General features: G+C 40.0%; 1 protein-coding gene across 1 annotated transcript in view; it reads right to left on the bottom strand.

The window, feature by feature from the left end:
* Nucleotides 1-21,682, bottom strand: part of ngfrb (nerve growth factor receptor b) — a 44,878-nt gene that overhangs the window by 8,000 nt on the left and 15,196 nt on the right. The window contains exons 3-4 of the mRNA XM_058621737.1: nt 19,769-20,125; nt 2,075-2,306 (exon numbers count right to left, since the gene is read on the bottom strand). Of these exons, the coding sequence (XP_058477720.1) occupies nt 2,075-2,306; nt 19,769-20,125 (589 nt within the window). The remainder of the gene's footprint in view (nt 1-2,074; nt 2,307-19,768; nt 20,126-21,682) is intronic.

Genomic DNA, 21,682 nt, shown 5'->3' with positions numbered 1-21,682 from the left:
ATTACCCTGATGATGGTGCATAGCAGTTCTGTCAGTTAAGTACCTGTTTTAAAAATGCCTTTCAAAAGCAGCACCATGCCTGACACAAGTGTCCACATTAGTTTTGGACAAATGCAGTCATTAGTTCATCTATTACCTAGTGTTTTAATAGTGAATGCTGTCATGCCCATCTGAGTGTGAATGGGCACATTCCCAGCAAGCATGTACATGTTGGTCCCATAAGGTTATATTAGGGTTCACAACATGGGTTCCAAGCAGGTTCGGTGGAGGTTTCCATGGTGACCCCAGCGCTAAATTCTATAACTTCTTAGTAACTTCTGTGGACACCAACTGTAGAAAATCTCTACATCTTTGGTTGACAGCTTAGCGGAAATAGTCTGGCTGCCCTATGAAAAACCAAGAAGAGACTGTGCATATAATCAATTATCAATTATTAAATACAAGCTCATTTACTTTCAGCTGATGTGAAACTTGTTTTCACTCTCCTTTCAGCTCACCAAATCTTCAACAGCTCATTTCGCCTTTTGCCTATTTGGAACTGAATTAAAATAATGTTAGATAGGAGAACCCTCAATGCTGAATCACACATCAACTCAAATGCTTCTCATTCACTTTGAAAAGTAGTTGTGAAAAGTCAAATACTCCTGCACAGCTGATCACCATCAAATCACGTTTAGGTAAAACACTACACATCCCTAACCATGGCAAACATCACCTTCACTTTAGGAACATTAGCTACACTTGCTTAGTATTTAGTCATAATAGACACTGCTCTGCTAACCGACAGCTACCTCCTCATGCCACTCCAATGTGAAAGTCTCATGAAAGTGTGAGAGCAGCGTAAGAAAAGGATTATTAGACACTGAGGGAATGCAGTTTGACAGATTAAACAACTCAACATCAAACACTATGTTTTAAGTATGTCACAGAAGATAATACTAAATCTTAAAAAAAAGACAATTCCACACTAAGAACTAAGAGTTACATATACAAAAGAATCAGTTCTCACATCACAAAAACAAATTAAAAAGACCCACAATTGTCGCACAATTGCAGATATGCCAAGTCACTGAGATGTTTGGATGTTAGTCCAGATGGCAGCCTTTAACAACAGCAGCTAATTGATGGAAATGTGGTGATGAAAACTGATTTTATACTGCATCTGAGGTTAGTTTTACTAATTTAAAAATCATTTAAAATGTATTATTCAGTTTGCAGCTTAACAGTTGAAACGCCGCCTTCAGCTTCAGTGTTCTGACTGTCTTGAGGCTTCTGTGTTTTGTGCTTCCTTTGCCTCAAAAGGACACAGACACAAAAACATATTGTGCACTGAATATTTAAATGATTAACAGTGGAAACGGAGATCATACAGTATTATGACCCAGAAAACAGCAACCAAGAACTGCCCTCCAGAAAAGCAGCAGATCATATCATTAAATATGAAACTGGAAAATTCAGAATTCAGAAGTTTGTATCTTTTATTATTGGATTTTTTTGGCCCTATGCTTTTTTGTCATGAGCACAATATTCCTTCTCTTGTATTAAACTTTTGAATTTAGAATTTCTTTAAATGTTTGTTCTAACAACATGAAAAGTGTAATTCAGGTTAATCACTGAATGTATTTGCACAATCCTTCAATTCTAAATAATCTAATTTGTTAGTCTTTCAACCCATGGCTGTTCACAAAGGCTGCATTAAGGATGACTTTTACTTATTCATTAACCTGTTAATTAATTAAGTTGAATATTTATTTGTTGTGTTGGGGTTGTTGATTCCACAATACTGTATTTTTTATTATTACGGTGTTATTATTATTATTATTATTATTATTTTTAAATCTCTGTTGCTTGTGTATCTTATATTTAGCGACAATTGTATGTTAATGTTTCTAGCGTTGTTGAGTCCAAGACAGATTTCCACCATAAAGTAAATAAATAAAGGTTAAATAAAGTGACAAAAATCTGCTTTTAAATAAAAATACAACATATATTAACAAGATACTTGATAGTATTTTGGGTCATAAGATACCAGTATGTAATATTTTGTTTACTGTTAGCTTTTTCATTTCCTTACCTCTTGAAAATGATGAAGGCCACAAGGCCGACCACGACAGCAGCCAGGATGGAGCAATAGATGGGGATGAGTTTGTCGTTCAGACCCTGGTAGATCCGCTCCTGGGAGTCACCACTGGTGGTGGTGGTGGTTCTCTCTGTAAGGATATCTGGTGGAGGCTCCTCTGATGGAAAGAGTTCATCTTCACCTCCTTCGTTCATGAAGGGGGTTGGAGACACTGATAGGTATTGAACTGTGAAGGACAGGTATCATATATGAGTTTTCTGAGTTAAACAGCAACAAAAAGTCTGTAGGATTTAGTACTATTCAACTACAGTATTCAATATTCAGTCAGTGTGTTGTATGTTAAACATCATTCACACACTATCATCAGGAGCATTTTGCGGTTGAGTGTCTTGTCCACGGACATGTCAGTATTCAAACCACTGACCTGCTAGTTAGTGGATGACTCGTTTCTGACCTACAGTTGCCCATTAAAAGGCACATATAGTCAGTTAACCCTACATTAGCTCTTATTTTGGCCACTTGAAGGCAGTAGGAATCAGTGGCGGTTGAAAAATCCACACATGACTGAGGCTGTCATGTGTGTCTCTGCAACGCTGTCTATAACAGTGGGAATGTTTACTCCAAGGTCAGGTTGAGCTCTGATTAGCCAGCATGTCCATGTGTGGCCCCATAAGATTATATTTGTGCTGACAATATGGTTCCCAAGCGGGTTTATCTGTGGTTTCCATGGTGGCCCCACCCATGTTTGTCCACATCAAGCCCATGCCTACTTTACTGTACTTTCCAGGCTGCCTGGGTACTAAGTAGGTACTCACTGGGCATGGGCATGACCTGGGGGCCACTCAGCCTCTTGTCTGGTCAGGAGGGGCCAGTGAAGTGAAAAAGCAAGAAAAAATAGTCTGTAAATAAAAACACCAGACAGAAAGTTATGGATTTTTGAGACGTTATATTTGCCTTCCTTCATCAGCAGGTGGCACAAAAATCCGTGTGACTGAACTGGGTATGAAAGGCTACAGGCTTTTAATTTGAAGGGTCAGATACAGGAAATCATGACATTCACTCACTCCCAGTTTTGTGTTGTTGTATTTAACATGTTAAACTGGTGGCAGGCTCAGAGTGGGCTCCAATGTAACTCTGCAGTTACGCTTGTTTTTCTTTTTTATTTAGTTTTAATCGGCAGAGGTATTAGGATGTGTTCTTGTATTTACAAAGTAACACGTTTCAAGAAATTGCTAGAAAAGTAAGTAAAGTTGTATTCTAACAAATCCAGTTTGCTTTGTTTTCTTCTCCAAACTTGACCACAGCTGGGGTTATATATATACATATATATACATACATATCAGCCTGTCGCATGTTGAGATGCACACAGCACAAGAGGTGCACACAGCATGTGTTTTTCTTTTATTATTATATTATTATTATTTTATGCCAATTGAGATATGTGAAGGTCAATGAGTGAAAGGTTATTTCAGTAACCATAATTCTCTAGCAATTTCTCTAGCAATTAGATTTTATTATTACATATGTTGATCTTTCATAATTGTGAAATCCTTTTGAAATGTTTCATGAGTTATTCTCTGGTCATTTCGAGAATGATCAGGGAAATTCTAGCTTTTATGTGGAGTACAGATTAGAAGCTTGAATGTCTGCACAATAGATCAGGTTTTTTTGTGGATCCCGAGAGTTCCCGATCTACCTGGAGTTGGAGCTTGGACGTTTGATGGCTACAGCCCAATGGAGAAGAATTAGAGAATCGATTGCATGCAGAAGATTGGAACCCTGAACCCCAGAAACTTTGCTTCCACCATAAACAGTGGACTGAGCAGTATTACCTGCTGCTAGGACTAAGTGTTTGAGTTGAAAGGGTTAAATTGAACATTGAATCCAAAGACTATTGATACAGAATTGTACATATTATACACTGTGTAACTGTGTTTTCTATTCATCCTTCCCTGTTCTATTAAATGGGAAGAGGAGTTCTTTCTCAAAGGAGAGATACTGTGTCAGAGTTGTTCCTGGTGTGTTGTTTGGTTCATCATTGGCTCTGTAGTCGACTCTAGGGTTTCTGATCTCACTAGCCATAGATAAATGATATCGCATTTGTTCACTACAGTTTTTTATATATGTTGTAGCTCCACCAAAAAGGGTTACATATAGGTTAACTAACTTTTCTTTGTTGGATCTGCACAATTAGTTCAAGTAACTGAACTGTTTTAAAAATGAGTTGTACCTACACTATTAAAGTAAAAACTATCTCATATCATACAAGTTCAAATGGCCCAAAATGATTATGTCAGTGTTGCATTTACCCTCACAAATGCAGTTGGCCTGAACCCTGGTAATTAAGTAACAGTAACACGAGAACATATATACACTGAGTTCACTCAACAAAATTGTTTTTGGTTAAGTTAACACATTTGACTTGTTATGTTCAATGAGCAAGTTATTTCTTTGAGTGTGGGAAAGTGTTTCAGGGTTAAGTTACACATCAAGGTTGAGGTTCCCAGTTGTATAAGCAACTATTCATTTAATACATAAGTCTAAAATATGGTTAAAAATAAAGAACTGTGTAACAACACATGTTATTTTTAAGAGTGAATCAGCACAATTATAACACACACACACACACCACTTAGTCATCCCCCCCCCCCCCCCCCCCCCCCCCCCCACACCACTGGGAGCCATTAAAGAGGTAAAAGCCAATGTGTCCAACCCATCCTTCCCACTTCTCTCTAACCATTAACACTAAGCAGACCTGTTCACTTCTCCTGCGGATGTGGGAACTCATCCTGATCTGTCGTTTACTCACAGTTACTCACAGTTACTTACATCATCAACAGGAAATCAAAGCCTCTAAGAACCTCAGGAGAGCAACTGAGGGCGAGGTGGCCATTTTTCACTAATGAGTCAAATAAATGTGATTTAGACAGTTGCACATAACTGCTGCAGGCCATTTCTCATGGTGGAGGCTTTAAGTGCTCAATGGCAACACCAATATACTGTAATTTGTATCCATCATTCCTAATCCCTAATGCCTAATCCCTTAATATTAATGGCTATTTGATGTGCCAATTTGATTTAACATGAGCTGAGGTGCTTTTCTTACAATATCAGCTCTATTTTTACAGTTGAGTTGTTAGCTTCTTGTCTTTAGCCAGCTTCATGTTTCTTGGCTGCATGTCTGTGAAACGGAAAATAAAAACTGTGTGGATCCTGTAGCCTTAGCATAAGCCTTTTAAATCCATTTTAAGATAAGATACTTTGTTTACAGAAGCCACCAATTTGCACCACCATGTTTCAACAGCAGGTTAAATGGACAAATCAGCCAGACATACAGTATGCACTAAGTGTTTTTAAAAAGGACCTTACAGTGTATGAAGCAAAAGAAGCATCAGCTCTGATATGAACAGGCCACTGTAGTTCCTACAGGGAACTCTTACACACTAAAACATGAAACCACGAGTAAACCAGCAACCATTCAGCTAAACAAAGAAAAATCCTTTTTTCTTAGTTTTTTACAGAATATGCAAGTTGAAATTTCGAAGAAGCCACTTAATGTTTGAAATCACAGTATTGTGGGTCTTAATCACAAACGTTCTCCAGAACTTATACACAACCAACGGATGGGATGAGAATAGTTGGACAGACACAGTTCTTCTGAGATGACAATGAAAATACCTACTTAACCCATCTTGTTAATGTTGCATTACTTTAGTGTTCATTCAAAGTCACATACAGGGATTAAAAGAGGTTTTTTTCATGCTGGACGCTGTCTGTTAATAATCCACTGTGTGTTTCAGAACGTTATGTGGCTCCATTGTTATTAGCTAGCTCAGTATTGTCTTTTTAAAATGTAAATGATACGCACAAACCAACTGATGAGCTTGAATAATGTGTGAATGACCCAGCTTTGACTGTGATGCTAATGATTTAGCAACTATGAGATTGAGCAACTTCTTGGCTCCCAGAAGGTGTACATCTTTAAGGCTAAAATTCTCCCTAAACCAGTTTGAGGAGTGCCTATATTCAAATAGCCACAGCTTCTTCAAATATGTTCAGATTTCCATATGTTAGACGTTGGTGGAAATCTTAGAATCACACTTTCATAATCTTCCAAAACCTCAGCCTACTTGTTTCTGGTTTTAAACAAAGGTGGTAGTGCTGCTCCCTCTTCTTCAAAAGCAGTTAAAAGCCCCTGATAGAAGAACTGGCATCAACTTGACCTCCAGGGTCACATGGAGTTGTATTTGTACTGTTCAGATTCAATTCCCAAATTGATCATCTGTGAGTGGAGTTGTTCTCCTAGGTTTTCTCAAAGTACTACGGCCTCTGTATAGGTGTGAACATGACAGGATTATGGAAATATTGGGAAACTAACAAATCAAATGCTTCAAGTCATTTGCTGTGGTTACCTTTAGAAAGAGAGCAGCCAAAAGACAAAAAACAGGGTTTCCAAGATTTTCAAGAGCCACATTTTGCCTAATGTAATGTTTTTGTGGAAAATAGGTGAACAAAACAAAAAACACACTAAGAGGCTGTTTATGATGCTCTGCTCCATATCACATTCCTCCCCATACTCTTGGCTACACCCTAATAGACAAACACACACAAGCACACACCATTATTTTTGGCTTGTCTGGCTCCCCCTGACTGTCTTGACCCCATCAACCCACAATAACACACTTGAAATCAGACACCATTCATTAACAGAGCTCCTCTTTGTTCAGCACCCCCCATCTTTACATCCTTCAATCCTGTCTCTATCCATTTCACCTCCCACTGCACATTTGCTGGCTTTTACCTGCAATTTTGTTCACAGTCGACACTAATTCACGGCCGTTTGACCAAAACAGCATCTTTCTGAGCTGCTTCATTAAGAACACAAATATCTTTGATTTGTTTTCTTTCACCATCTACATGATATCCATTATTAGGTCTGGGTAACACCTTCTGTATTCTGTGTTCATGATGACAGCTCTTACACAGGATGTGAGTAACTTTCACCTGTGCCACCTAACGTCTAACGCGTTGTCCTCCATATGAGGGTTGTTGGGCTGCTGGAACCAATCCATGATGGCCCCCCCTTGTTCGCCCACGTACCCCTCAAGTAGCATAATGATTAGCATCCAATGCTCACTCAGCATGCTGGCACCCAGTTTGAAATGAATCATTTCACATATAATAAATAACACTAATCTCAGACCTGCTTTTAAATGTTGTTTTCATTTTAACCACTAGAACACATGTGTCAAACTGGTGGCCCGGGGGCCACATGTGGCCTTCCAATCAATTACATGCGCCCCGCCCACCACTGTGCGAGGTGATGGAATACAAGACTAAATGTATTTGCTGGCAATATTTTTATAATAGTAATAAGACATTGGGTTGTAATCATTGCTTTATTAAATGTATTACACTCAACATGAAATTACATATATTTAAGCTGTTTTAATCACAATTATCCTCGTCATTATTTGCTAAATTTAAATATAAATCATAAATATGTTTTTATTGTGAATCATTTTATATCAAAACAAGCACTTTTACTTTGTAATTCTGTCTAATATCATAATGAATATCTTATATTGACCACCGGCTATAAATAATTATACACTTTTTTGTTAAAACACCAGCATGTTGATATGCATGCTTGCATTCATGTAAATATGTTACTTATCTAGTGAAAATATGTTCCTTATGAAGCAGAATTGAGAATGTATTTTAGTTGTGTGGGAACAACATTGTAAGGAGACATGGTTTCCTTCTGAACTCGTTGTTAAGTGGTTATACCTGGAATAATCCCGTCAAGACTTGTCGATGATCATCATTGCAATGATTCTCTCACGATTGGGTGATTGGCCAATTATAGAATATTTAAGAGCAACACAACACATCACTAAGGCGTGAGCCAAAATGTATCAACGATGGTAGTTCAAACTTAAATTAAAACCTGCTGGTGTCTCTGCTGTCTCTGTACTGTGGCAACAATCATTAAAATATGCGAGGTTAAGTCAACTGTAACTGCTGTAACACCATTCATTTTATTTATTGTTCACCTTTATTTAGTTGTTAGGGAAATGACACTTTAAACTTTAAACTTTAACTTTAACTTTAAATGACAGGAAATGTTGACCTGGTTTTGTCTGTTAATGATTATCCAACATGAGGGTTAGGGTGTATACAGTGGGACTGTGTGTATGTAATTACTGTAAGTGTGTATGTGTGAGCTACTCAGCGGCAGCCACACCTGAGCTTAACTCCACATTCCAACCTGTTCTTGGAACAGCTGCTGCTGTTTGATCTCCACACACTGGGATTTCAACCAAAAGTGAAGCAGAGGCTTCCGAAACAGGTGAGTTGTGTTTTTTATTTTCTGCCATTGTGCAGCAGAAGCTGTGATGGACAATTTCATGGTATTAATGTTGATGCAAAATACACAAAGATGAAGGGATGAATGAGGATTACTGAAGAACATGGATCTGCTTCAGACATCGCTCTCCTCCCCGAGGTATTTGGCTTGGTTCTATATCTTACTTGAACCGTCTCGTTTTTCTGCCCACGTGTTCCCAACACACCCCTGAATGTGTATGCATGTCAGTGAATCTGAACAGGATGCATGTGTGTGCACGTCCGTGCGTGTGTGTGTGTGTGTGTGTGTGTGTGTTCTGCGGCAGAATGTGATCAGCACTCATAGAGGTCAACCAGAGAAACCCGAGAGTGCAGAGGAGTAACTCCATCGCTTCTATCGACCAGGCCACGTTCTGAGCATCTGTTCCCTCTCTGCTGCTTCCTCCATCTCCTTTTTATCTGCAGCTCTGTATTCCTTCTTCCTGTGTACCACTCTTATTGTGATTTATTTCCTGAAATACCTTTCAGCTTTGGATTTTGCTTGTCATTGTGGTCACTTCTTGTTTAAATCCACCTCACTTTCCTTTAAAGCACCCTTTATTAATGGCTTACAAGTAGATCTAAGGTTATTGATTTGTTCTCAGCCACTCGACTTTTACAATTTTCATTCATTTGTAAAGAATTTTAGAGACATTTTTTGGAAGAGAGCTGGATCTTTTAATCTGACCAAACTCATGCAAAGAAATAACACCACATTTCAAGCCACAGTGTAGGAATTCAGCTTTAGACAGCTATAAAAGATAAGGAGATGAATATTGCTGAGAAAGAGGCTGAGTTTGGCAGAGACACATGTAATAAATCCTCACAAGGACAAAAGCTTGACTCCCTAGAAGGCAGAAACATTCTGGCAGTGAATGGACGGCACGAGGGGAAACACAAGTGTTGTGGTCACCCTTGGACTAGAGCGGCTCACTCGTGCCGAATCACCTCAGAGAAATTCTGCCTGGAATCTCAAGAGGGCAAATTCCTGGGGCATGGACGGCAACTTCAGCCGACTGAGTCACGGCCACAAGAGGTTGATTCTTGTTTGGCCGCAAAGAAAGTGACATACTCAACATTAACGCTTCCTTCATCGCTCCACAATGCTCACACTGTGTGGAGAAGGGAGAGAAAGGGTTTAAAAGAGGTCGCTGTGGCCCTACAGCCCGACTCATAGAGACGTAAGACAGTAGATGTGTGGCGATCAAGCTATAGCCACACAATGAGTGACTGTGCGGAACAAAGACAGTGAATTGTTAAGTCCAGATTCTTCACAGCCATTGATGTGGTAATGCTTCGGACCAAGGAAATTGGGAATGTTGATGGCATTTTATCCTTTATCATTTCCCCCATTTGTCTCTTGCTCTTCATCCGTCTGTCGTATATTTGCAATCAACCCCCCCACCCCCCCATCATCATAGCAGAGCTGTGTCCCCACTCTGCACACAGGATGTCAGGCCAGACAAGAGTTACATGGCTATAGCAAACAGTTTAGACAATAATATTAAAACTTTTCTGTTCACGGGGACCAAATAGAGGCAGAATAATCACATCTACAACAACAACAAAAATCACTAAAAGTTACACACTGCAGCTTTAAGGCCACATCAGTTTAAAAACACTGCTGGCCACATTTTGTTTTGAAAATGCTGGAGCTGCATTTTAGTCTGGACGGACACAAATGGAGACCTTTGAAAATAATAATTTGGAGTTACCAGCATTTAATTCCTGATTGGGTCTTATGAGCCATGGATCAACTATTATCAGTGACCGAAAAGCTGTTTTACTTTCACCTTGTTTTGATCTCATGACAGTATTCACTCTTACTTTTCACCTTTGTTGTTACTCACAAAACAAACGTCTTTAATGTACACTGGCATGCACATGTCCAAGTGAATGGTCACGCGAATTTACATTTAGAGGGGAAGTATGAACACAGATGGAGCAAATTTAGAAGTAGGTTTTTTAATTAAAAAATGCAGTATTGATGTGTGGATGCAGCCTAAACGTTTCTAAACTGAAAGGACAAACAGATTTAGGTGTGTGCTAATTAGAGCTGCAACTAACAATTATTTTCACAATCGATTAATCTGTCGATTATTTTCACGATTAATCGAGTAATCGTTTGGTCCATAAAATGTCAGAAACACTGAAATGATCAGTTTTTGTCAAACCTGGAAATGATGATGTTCTTGAATGTCTTGTTTCTGTCCACAAGCCAAAATGATTTCTTTGTTATATGGAGCAAAGAAATTGGGAAAATATTCACATTCAAGAAGCTGAAACAATTAGAAATCTTGTTTTAATCAAGAAAAAAGCTTCAAACCCATTAATCAATTATTAAAATAGTTAGTGATTAATTTAGTAATTGATTAATAATCGGCAGCTGGTCTTGGATGCTACTTTATCACCTTTTACCTGCTCTTTACTGGATTTGGGAAACTTGATATTTCACTAATCTGTCCTGAAGTAAGTAGAACTGTCTTCAGGACACACAGCTTCTTTGTGTCATGTCTTACATGGAAGGGACAGGCGTCCTGTATTAACAGTAAGGATGAAGGACATGATGACGTCAAGAGCACATTTACGTCAGAATTCTTTTTTTTAAATGGGACATTCAAACAACAAACCAACACAAGGTTTATTAAATTCTGATTGAATTTGGTGGCTGTGAACCATTTAAACATGCAATTTGCAGCAATTGAAGCAAAAGCCTGGCTAAAAGGCATAGCAACAGTAACCATAGAGAGGAGATGGGAGTCCATTTTACCCGCACCAATAAACCGAGGTAAACCGAGGCCCTTTTATTTCTCTTTATCTGTCTGGGTTGATTTGAAATGGTCTGGCCCTGAGAGCTGTGCATGGGGCGAGTTAGCAGATTGCACTTTCTGATATCTGGAGGGCAGTCAATCATTAAGGTCAACCAAACTCAGGAAGGAAGGAAACAACTCCCTCCTGCTCCTCCCCCTCCTCCTCCTTAACTACCAATCCAATAACCAAATACACTTGGCCCAATCGACAGCCGGCTCCTGGTTTTCACTGAAAGGCAGGTCTTTTCCCTTGTAGCCATAACAGTTTGCAAACTATATTCTGTCATTGTCATTCTCAGTTTACTCTGCAGAGAGAGAGCCTGTTAGCATAACTATTAGCAAAGATGGTGGACACTGTTTACATTGTGGGAATAAGATCCCGCCTAAAAAGTGCAGAACTAGCATACTTTAATACCTCGGACCACAGTGATGAGCAATCACATGAATCGCGTCATTCCGTGTCACTGGTGGGCACGTGACAAAAAAATGAAGGAACATATTTATCTGTGGGAGGGAAGCACCATTTTTCAAATATACTACCGCTATTCTAGTAATACACAGCTAAATGCAAATGAATGTCTAAATGTCTAAAATCTCAATATTTAGCGACACCACTGACGAAAGTCTGGGATTGTGAGCCAAGTCACAACCCATTCACCTGTATTTCAGTCCAGCGACTGTGTCACACGGAGTCTGTGCTCCGGTCATGCAGGAAGTACTGAACGATTCTGTGAACGAATCTTTTTAATGAACTGATTCTAATGATTCAGTACACCCAAAACAACTGCTCTGCTCGTCACTAGTCTGTGTGTGTCGTAAACAATGTCACTAACGGTGTGTGTGTGTGTGTGTGTGTGACGTATATAAAACAATGTCACTAACGGTGTGTGTGTGTGTCGTATATAAAACAATGTCACTAACGGTGTGTGTGTGTGTGTGTATGTGTGTGTGTCGTATATAAAACAATGTCACTAACGGTGTGTGTGTGTGTGTGTGTCGTATATAAAACAATGTCACTAACGGTGTGTGTGTGTGTGTGTGTGTGTGTGTGTCATATATAAAACAATGTCACTAACTGTGTGTGTGTGTGTGTCGTATATAAAACAATGTCACTAGCGGTGTGTGTGTGTGTGTGTGTCGTATATAAAACAATGTCACTAGCGGTGTGTGTGTGTGTGTGTGTGTGTGTGTCGTATATAAAACAATGTCACTAACGGTGTGTGTGTGTGTGTGTGTGTGTGTCGTATATAAAACAACGTCACTAACGGTGTGTGTGTGTGTGTGTGTGTGTGTGTCGTATATAAAACAATGTCACTAGCGGTGTGTGTGTGTGTGTGTGTGTGTGTGTGTGTCGTATATAAAACAATGTCACTAACGGTGTGTGTGTGTGTTGTATATAAAACAATGTCACTAACGGTGTGTGTGTGTGTGTGTGTGTGTGTGTCGTATATAAAACAATGTCACTAACGGTGTGTGTGTGTGTGTGTGTCATATATAAAATAATGTCACTAACGGTGTGTGTGTGTGTGTGTGTGTCGTATATAAAACAATGTCACTAACGGTGTGTGTGTGTGTGTCGTATATAAAACAATGTCACTAACGGTGTGTGTGTGTGTCGTATATATAAAACAATGTCACTAACGGTGTGTGTGTGTGTGTGTGTGTGTCGTATATAAAACAATGTCACTAACGGTGTGTGTGTGTGTGTGTGTGTGTGTGTCGTATATAAAACAATGTCACTAACGGTGTGTGTGTGTGTGTGTCGTATATAAAACAATGTCACTAACGGTGTGTGTGTGTGTGTGTCGTATATAAAACAATGTCACTAACGGTGTGTGTGTGTGTGTGTGTGTCATATATAAAACAATGTCACCAACGGTGTGTGTGTGTGTGTCGTATATAAAACAATGTCACTAACGGTGTGTGTGTGTGTGTGTATGTGTGTGTGTCGTATATAAAACAATGTCACTAACGGTGTGTGTGTGTGTGTGTGTCATATATAAAATAATGTCACTAACGATGTGTGTGTGTGTGTGTGTCATATATAAAACAATGTCACCAACGGTGTGTGTGTGTGTGTGTGTGTCGTATATAAAACAATGTCACTAACGGTGTGTGTGTGTGTGTGTGTGTGTGTCGTATATAAAACAATGTCACTAACGGTGTGTGTGTGTGTGTGTGTCATATATAAAATAATGTCACTAACGGTGTGTGTGTGTGTGTGTCGTATATAAAACAATGTCACTAACGGTGTGTGTGTGTGTGTCGTATAAAAAAAAAGGTCACTAACGGTGTGTGTGTGTCGTATATAAAACAATGTCACTAACGGTGTGTGTGTGTGTGTCGTATATAAAACAATGTCACTAACGGTGTGTGTGTGTGTGTGTGTGTCGTATATAAAACAATGTCACTAACGGTGTGTGTGTGTGTGTGTGTGTGTGTGTGTGTCGTATATAAAACAATGTCACTAACGGTGTGTGTGTGTGTGTGTGTCGTATATAAAACAATGTCACTAACGGTGTGTGTGTGTGTGTGTGTGTCGTATATAAAACAATGTCACTAACGGTGTGTGTGTGTGTGTGTCGTATATAAAACAATGTCACTAACGGTGTGTGTGTGTGTGTGTGTCGTATATAAAACAATGTCACTAACGGTGTGTACTTTTCTCCAGCATGGACATGAACCACAGCATTGATTTCCCATTGTTGTTGATTGAAATCATATTGATTTGATTGAGAAAACCATTTTGGTTTTGGTTTTGTTTTTTTTGGCTGGTCTCGACAGTGACAGCGACTGTGATAAGAGTAAAAAACAGTTACCAGAACTGATGGTAATGTCACATGAAACGCCATTTTGATTAACTTCATTTGTGTCATGGTTGTTTTGACCCATGTCAAAGGATCGTGTGGATGAAACCATGTTAGTTCAATGCACTTCCCCAGGGGAAACTCACACAGACCCCCTTCCACATACAAGCCTCCTTGTATCACCTTTAACCTCTGACCTTTCTCAGTGGCAGGCAAAAGACTGGAAATCATATCACACTTCATGAGATAAGCATCAGACTCTGTGGGTTTAGAGAAACAAGGTCTGCTTTTTATATCAAAAACTAATGCTTCTTCCGGCCCAAAGCTGGACCAAAGCCTGATCCCTTTAGAAATGTGAGAGGAAATTGGATTTTCACGGAACATATCAGCTGAGCTTGTATCCACATAGAGAGGTACTAAATCGACACAAGGGAAATTTGATTCATCTCAAGCAGTAACACCAGCAAATCTCTCTCAGGAGAAACCCGACAGTATTAGTCAAAGTGATGGTCTGATCCAGTTTAACTATGTCTCCACTGTCTCATGTTACAACAGGAGCAGTGTGTGCTCTACTCTCCGTCCACCCTCCTGAGTGTGTTTAGCCTTCAGGCCTGAGTCGCCTGACTCCACAACACTAATGCATCTGGACATCTGGCAGCACTACTGATTTGTAAGCGCTGATAAAACTTGTCCTTCACTAAAAAGATTACATTAGGAATAAAGAGTGCATAAGTGAGTTAGGGCATGGAACAGTATGATGAAGCCTGTGAGCCATCATGGCTAGAAAACACAGCAAATTCACATTAATTATGAAGCAGACTGTTATTTATCTAAAAGATGTTTTCCTACTGGAGTTCTGGTTCCTTGTATCTTGATCCTGGATGAATCATCTCTCCATAAACCACACTTCTCACTCCACATCAAACTACATTTAAGGATCAAGCTGAAGGAAAGATGCCTCATCAATGTACGCTGCATCCATTTCGGCTTATCAAACAGACATTTGTAGCCTGTGGGGTTTTCTGAGTTCTTCCAAAGCTGTCAGTCAGTGGGCGCTAAATATTTATATATTGCATTAGCTCACATGACATAATTATAATTCTGTTTTCTACTGTAGCTCCAGTGTTGCGTCACCAAGTCTCATATAATCCACAGCCACTTAGGATTTGTGTGTCCAGTGGATAAATGTTATATATGAAGCTAATGTGCCGGATAAAGTCAGCAAAGTGTGTTCGTGTGTTCGCACCACTTCACATCAGACTGTTTTGTGAACCTTGGTCAGTACAATGCTGGACTGACCAGAAGATTCATAATAATCCACTGCTGTGGAGAACACAGGAGTAGCATGCTAGTTACTGAAACAAATCTAGAGTTTTCTAAGCAGTGAGTTACACAGACAGCGGCCAGTGTTCGCCGTACTTAGTCAGTGACCGTATTTAACCAACGTACAAACAGGTCAAATAGAGGTCATAAGTGACCATTCTGACACGTCCTGTTGCAGTCTACATACTACAACTTCTTCTGTAGCTTCCTCTTGTTCAGGGTCGGACTCTGGTTCAAACATATATGGTTGAACCGCACATGGCTGGTTCCACCATCTTTATGGTATTTTGACCAAAGCATGTCACAGACATGTTCATCATGACACCAGGGAACTAGTTTCACTTGGAGAAATAGGGTATAATATGGGACCTTTAAAAAAGTGTCTCTAATCACCCCTCCATCCACTATATGAAGGGTATCTTTGCAGTTTTTGTGAACATTAATAAATTAAATTACAATAAAAAGTATGCCAACATGTGTGAGTTACTGCATTCCTGGTGTAGAGAGTCTCATGATTTGTGGTGCTGCCACATTCAGTGAGTTACAGGGGCAAACAGAGGGAGGAGACATTCATCTTGTCAAATAGCAGTAGAATCCACTTCTGAAAATGTTTGCAGGTGTTTTGTTGTGTTTTTTGTCTTACTCAAACCTGATTACTGCTGCTTCCATTTGTCTCCACATAAAACAAATCTCTTCATGCAGTGCAGGACTGTCATAGGGTGACAAAGATCTAAACTAAACATGGCTATACAGAGAGAGTGGTGTTCATCTGACAATGGGTTGAACTGTGTGGACATTTGGTTATTTTCAACATTTATGCACTGCAGGCTTAAATAGCTCAAATCTTTCAGTTCAAACCAGAGAGAAGAAACAAAGTCATCCCAAGACCATATCACAGATATCCACATATGTTCCTCCTATAGCCCCATGGACTGAACTGAAATCTCGAGTGAAGGCCAAACGGGATCATGGGATAGGCACAAAAGACCCGCTCTGTCTTCGGCACTGTGATAACAACATCCTTCAAACCGCTGCCACAACAGACTGCATGGCCGATCAACACACTCCTTTTATTGTCATCTCACAAAAGCATCTATATGACCTGCAAGGCATCAAGTCATTGGAATGAGCAGTGACTCCAGTCATGAGGAATTTGTGCTTTGTGTGATACCCACAGGGAGATGTGACCTCCCACTAAACCCTTCCCATAGAGAGAGAGAGAGAGAGTTCTCTTTGTGTCTTTGCATGGGATGAGTCGGTGAAGACAGTGAGACAACCTTTGGTGTGGCATTTAGGTCCATGAGCTAACAATGTGTACAGTGTCGCACTGAGATGATCCGAGGTTGTGTCGGACCATGGACCGTGACCATGGACCGTGACCATGGACCGTACAGTGATGCACAGTGAACCTATGCTCCATGATGACCCCAGCCACGCACCCGATCATTCAGCTTTAACAGCTCTGCATAAAAGTTCATGATGAACACACCCAATGTTTAGATAGAGTCATCCCACAGCCTGTCACTGCTAAGTAGCCGAGGACTAAATCTCTGAAGTGGATGACTTGTCCTGTAAAAAACCATTTCTGAGGAGGGTATTCTTTAAACAAGCCATATGTGCATACATAATGTTAAACATCTATAGCTAAAAGCCTAATGTGGGTGTTATAAGGGTGTTAAAAATAAAATGATATCCTGAGATTTCAGACTAGATTTCTGCAACTAGTGGTTATTGTCATTATTGACTGTTATGTCAATCATTTTCTTGATTAATCATTTATAGGACTGCAACAATTATTCGATTAAACAATTATTCATTAGTTACTAAATTAATTGTCTGGTAACTATTTTGATAATCAAGTGTTTTTTTAATGATTAAAACAAGCTTTCTGATTTTTCAACTACTTAAATGTGAATATTTTTTGGTTTCTTTGCTCCATAAAACAAAGAAAAATCATTATAACTGATAACATTTGGTTTGTGGACAAAATAAGACATTCCAACATTTTCTGACATTGTATGGACTAAACAACTCCTAAAGTCCCTTAAAAATGAAGACAACTGTGTAAAAAGTCTGTGTTGATTGGTGTGTGTATTTTAGAGAATGAATGGAGCAATGAAGAATCCTGGGGCCTGGTGACGAAGACCAATTCTCTGTGGTCTTCGTCTTTTCCTCCCGCCCGGCAGCTCCATCTTCAACATCGTGTGTCCAATATAATCAATATCTCTCCTCTGCACGTGACCAAACCATCTCAACCTTGACTCTCTTACTGTATCTCCAAATTGTTCAACCTGGTCACTCCCAATGTCAATCTCAGCATCGGTCTTTCAGACGGTGCCACTCTCTCCAAGCCATACAATGTCATGTTCTGTAGTCCATGTCATTTTATTGTGAAATTCCCTCTTATTTTGAAGTCTTTTTCGTCCCTTGTCTGTGTGCACTTTACTTTTCCCCTCTGTTTCACCTGTGTCTTGTTCGTCTCAGCTGTTCGTCTCAGTGTATATAACCTCTCCCTCTTGCTTTGTCTGATCGTGAGTTTGTCTTCGGCCGTCATCAGTGTGACATCGACCTAGCTGTTCTCTCACCGTCCAGTGGGATTTTTCTGTGGATTTTTTGCACCTCTGTGCTTCAGTGGATTACTCTCTGTGTTTGCCTGTTTTTTGTGTGACTGTCTTGACCGTGGATCTCGTGCCGACAGCTTCCTGCCATCTATTTGAGGATCCTCGGTTTTTGACTTTGAAAATAAACTTTGTTTCTTACCACCGCTCTGCATCTGGGTCCAGTCCTGTGCGTCACATACAAGAACTTGACTTGATACAAAGGTCATTTGTCAAGCACAATTCAAAGAAGGTATAAATAGGAATTGGAAATGAATTGGCTATTATGATATATAGTATATTTATTTATTTAGCCTCCTCCTGACGCAGCTAGGACAGATGTAAAATCTTAGAATATTGGCTAATCCTGATGTGCTTGAACAGCATCTGTAATGCTACATTACTACCTTTTTTTTATCCTTACCAAGTAGTCTCTTCTAATTGAACTGGAACTGGCTTTTTAGTTGTTTGTGTCTGATTTCCTCATTGTTCATTGTTTCACCTGCATTTGTGTCCTCCATTTTGCCCAAAGTGATACAGACCTCATATATTGAAGTCTATCTTTTGTTTGACGTTGGGGTACAAATGGCTGTAAATGGGTGAGTGATGTGTTCAAGCTCTAAAGCTTAACATGACATTTGGTGTCTTGCCAAGTGTTGTCAGAAAAGATCAATAGCACTCTCATAAATATCAAGCTAAAGCCAGGAGCTGATCCTGCACTGATCCATACTGAGGTTTCAGTCAGCCTTAGACTGATGTACAAGCCAAATGCACAATAATTGGCAGTTACACACAGACAAACTTAAAAGGTACATTATGTGAGAAATGTATTGTGTTAAGTCATTAATGACCATGATATATCATCAGCGATATACAGAGAATAACAGATTTAAGCAGCTGATACGTATGTAAACATACTGGTTTGATGTTTTGGTCCACGCTGGTGGGTCATTCCACCAGCGTGGAACGACACATGAAGAGAGTCTGGATTGTCTTGGCACCGCCAGACAATCCTTGGATGAACGGAGCAGTCGAGGGGTAACAGAAGCCTTCAGGAGAGCATTTAAGTAGATGGGAGTAGACCCAAGAAGCACTTTGTGGCAACATCAGTGATTTGAGTTGTCACTGCTGTTGTCACCTGTCTGCTGTTGTCGGTTGGTAGCGGGCGGTGGAGGCGCAGGGTTAAGTAGAGTTTTGAAGGTAGAGAATAGTTTCCGGGTGTCAGTGGTATTGTGAATCTTGTCATAGATTTTGCAGCAGTGACACTGGATGAGAAGAATGTCAGTAGTGACTGGACTTTGTTTAGGCTGAGAGGATCGAGCAGGTCTGGTGCATAGAGGACACAGGCTATCCAGACAAGAGCTCAATGTAGAGCAGAAATAGTCAGTGGCATCATTAACCTCCAGGGAGGAAAATGTGGAAGAGTGGAGATACAAGGGACGAGAACTGGGTGGGAGACCCACACTGAACTGAATGAAATGTAGTGTCAAGGTGTGACCGTGATGGTATCTGAGGAACAATTTCTGGTTAGAATGAGATCAAGCTCTTTGGAGGGCTATGAACCCACTGCAGCTAAAAGGAGTGCATCAGTGATAGGAAGTCTGTTCATGTTCATATCACCTAAGACAATCATGGGACAGTCAAGCTCGGGGATGGAGGAGAGCAGGGTGTCTAGCTCATCGAGAAAATCACACAGTTGTCCTGGTGGACGATAAATGACAATAAAATGCGTAAGTACGAAAGCGTATGAGCTCATGGTCTTACCTTTACAAACTGTATCGATGACAGACGTACAGGCCTGCAGTAGCTCATCATCATCACAGGTGGTGCAAGGGATGCAGGGCTCATGAAAACTTTCCTGGTCCGAATATGTGTCCACAGTGCACACCTCGCACACAGTGTCATGATCCAGCTCGCAGCTGAACAACATCCCCTGGCCCTCAGGACATTTGGTGCAGGGTTCACACTGCTGCGACAGTTCGTTCTGGTAGTAGCCGTAGTTGCACACACAGACAGCGTCATTGGAGTCCGTGCACGGCGTTGCCATGCGGAGGAGACCTGTGCACTGTGTGCAGGTCTTACATTTCTCTGTGTGACTGAGGTTTTCTGAGAAAGTTTCACCTGAAAAAGAAGACGAAACAAAATGGTTGTTTTTTAAAAACAAGGAACTGTTTCTAAAAGGACACACGCACAACAACATGGTTTAGCTCCATTTTGTACATTTACTTAATATACAAAATCAGAAGCAGACCACAATGACTATTGTGGTCTGCTTCTGATTTTAGGATGATTTGAACAGATTATCTGGCCAAATTACCCTGTAGTATGAGGGATTAACAGGTGTGATTTTAACTTCTTCTAACCCATAAGAGTTTTTCGCAATTTCAAGTATTAAACATGTTTGATATTTATGACTGAACAGCGATTGGGGCGAGAACAGAACCCCACAATAACTGAGAGCAAATTGAGGTTGCGTATTTTGTTTAGAACCATAACTTGTACAAGCCAAGTTTAATTTTTTAACCATAGACATGTTTCTACCATGTAGACCAGTGGTTCCCAACCTTTTTTCCTTGAAGCCCCCCTTGCTTGTGTCCAGGACAAACCAGAGCCCACCTGACCCAAACCCCTGTCCAGGGCACGCACACGTAAAAAGTTTAGTTTTTTGTTCCTATTCTCACAGTGTATATGGATAAAAACTGTCCTGTTCTTCCGTTAAATCAAAACCAAGGTTTTGCCTTGTTTTCTTTTTTTGATCCCGGTGAGTCTTTGGTACTTTTACGTTTCTCACACAACAGGAACGTGATCGGGACAAATAGGTGAATAAACTGAAAGGTGGACCAAACAAGTGATTTATTATTATTTATTATTTGGGTGATACTGACTTCTGATTTCCAGTAGAGTGTCTGATTGGGATGCACAAATATAGTTATATTAACCCACTCAAAACTCAGAGCAGTCAAAGCTCTTTGCCCCCCCATGTGATCTCTGGCGCCCCGCTAAGGGGGGCTTGGACCCCAGGTTGGGAACCATGGATGTAGAGTGTTATTATCGCCTGGTGTGGCCAACAATGGCTGAACTGGAACGGGGTGAATTTTGAGTTCCGACTTCCCAGTTCCAATGTAAAGAATGCAGCATTAAAGTTGGTTTTTTTTTGTTTTTTTTTCAAATATAGTGTAAATGTATGTTTTTTGTTTTTGGAAAAAGAGGTAATCTAGAAGAGTGGTACAACTACAACGCGTTTAGCCCAGTCATCTCAGAGTCTTTAAAGCACAAGTGTCAAACTGGTGGGCTGTGGGCCACATGCGGCCCCCACTACTTACATATTATGTTACAGTGAAAACATTGGTATACTAAATATATTTGAAGCTATAGTTTTATAATAGTAATAATAAGACATTTGGTTTTGTATTACATTCTACATTAAATAACTGTAATTGTTTTAATTACAGTTGTCCAGATTATATATGACTTCATTTATCATTTCATTATTCATATTGCATCATGTATATGTTCCATATCAAAACAAACACAATGAAATTTGATGAAATGTCAACATTAATATTGTTATTGCCAGATCATTTTTGGCTCATATTGACCTCCACTGCTCAAACTCCACCTCCAGGCTGTCCGTCATCTGCCTGAAATACTTGGCTCCAGTTCAAATCAAAGGTCTCA

This window comes from Solea solea, chromosome 21, assembly GCF_958295425.1.
Source record: "Solea solea chromosome 21, fSolSol10.1, whole genome shotgun sequence".
NCBI classification, from domain to species: domain Eukaryota; kingdom Metazoa; phylum Chordata; class Actinopteri; order Pleuronectiformes; family Soleidae; genus Solea; species Solea solea.
Note: the sequence above shows the minus strand (reverse complement) of the source record. Positions and strands in the feature narration are given on the sequence as shown.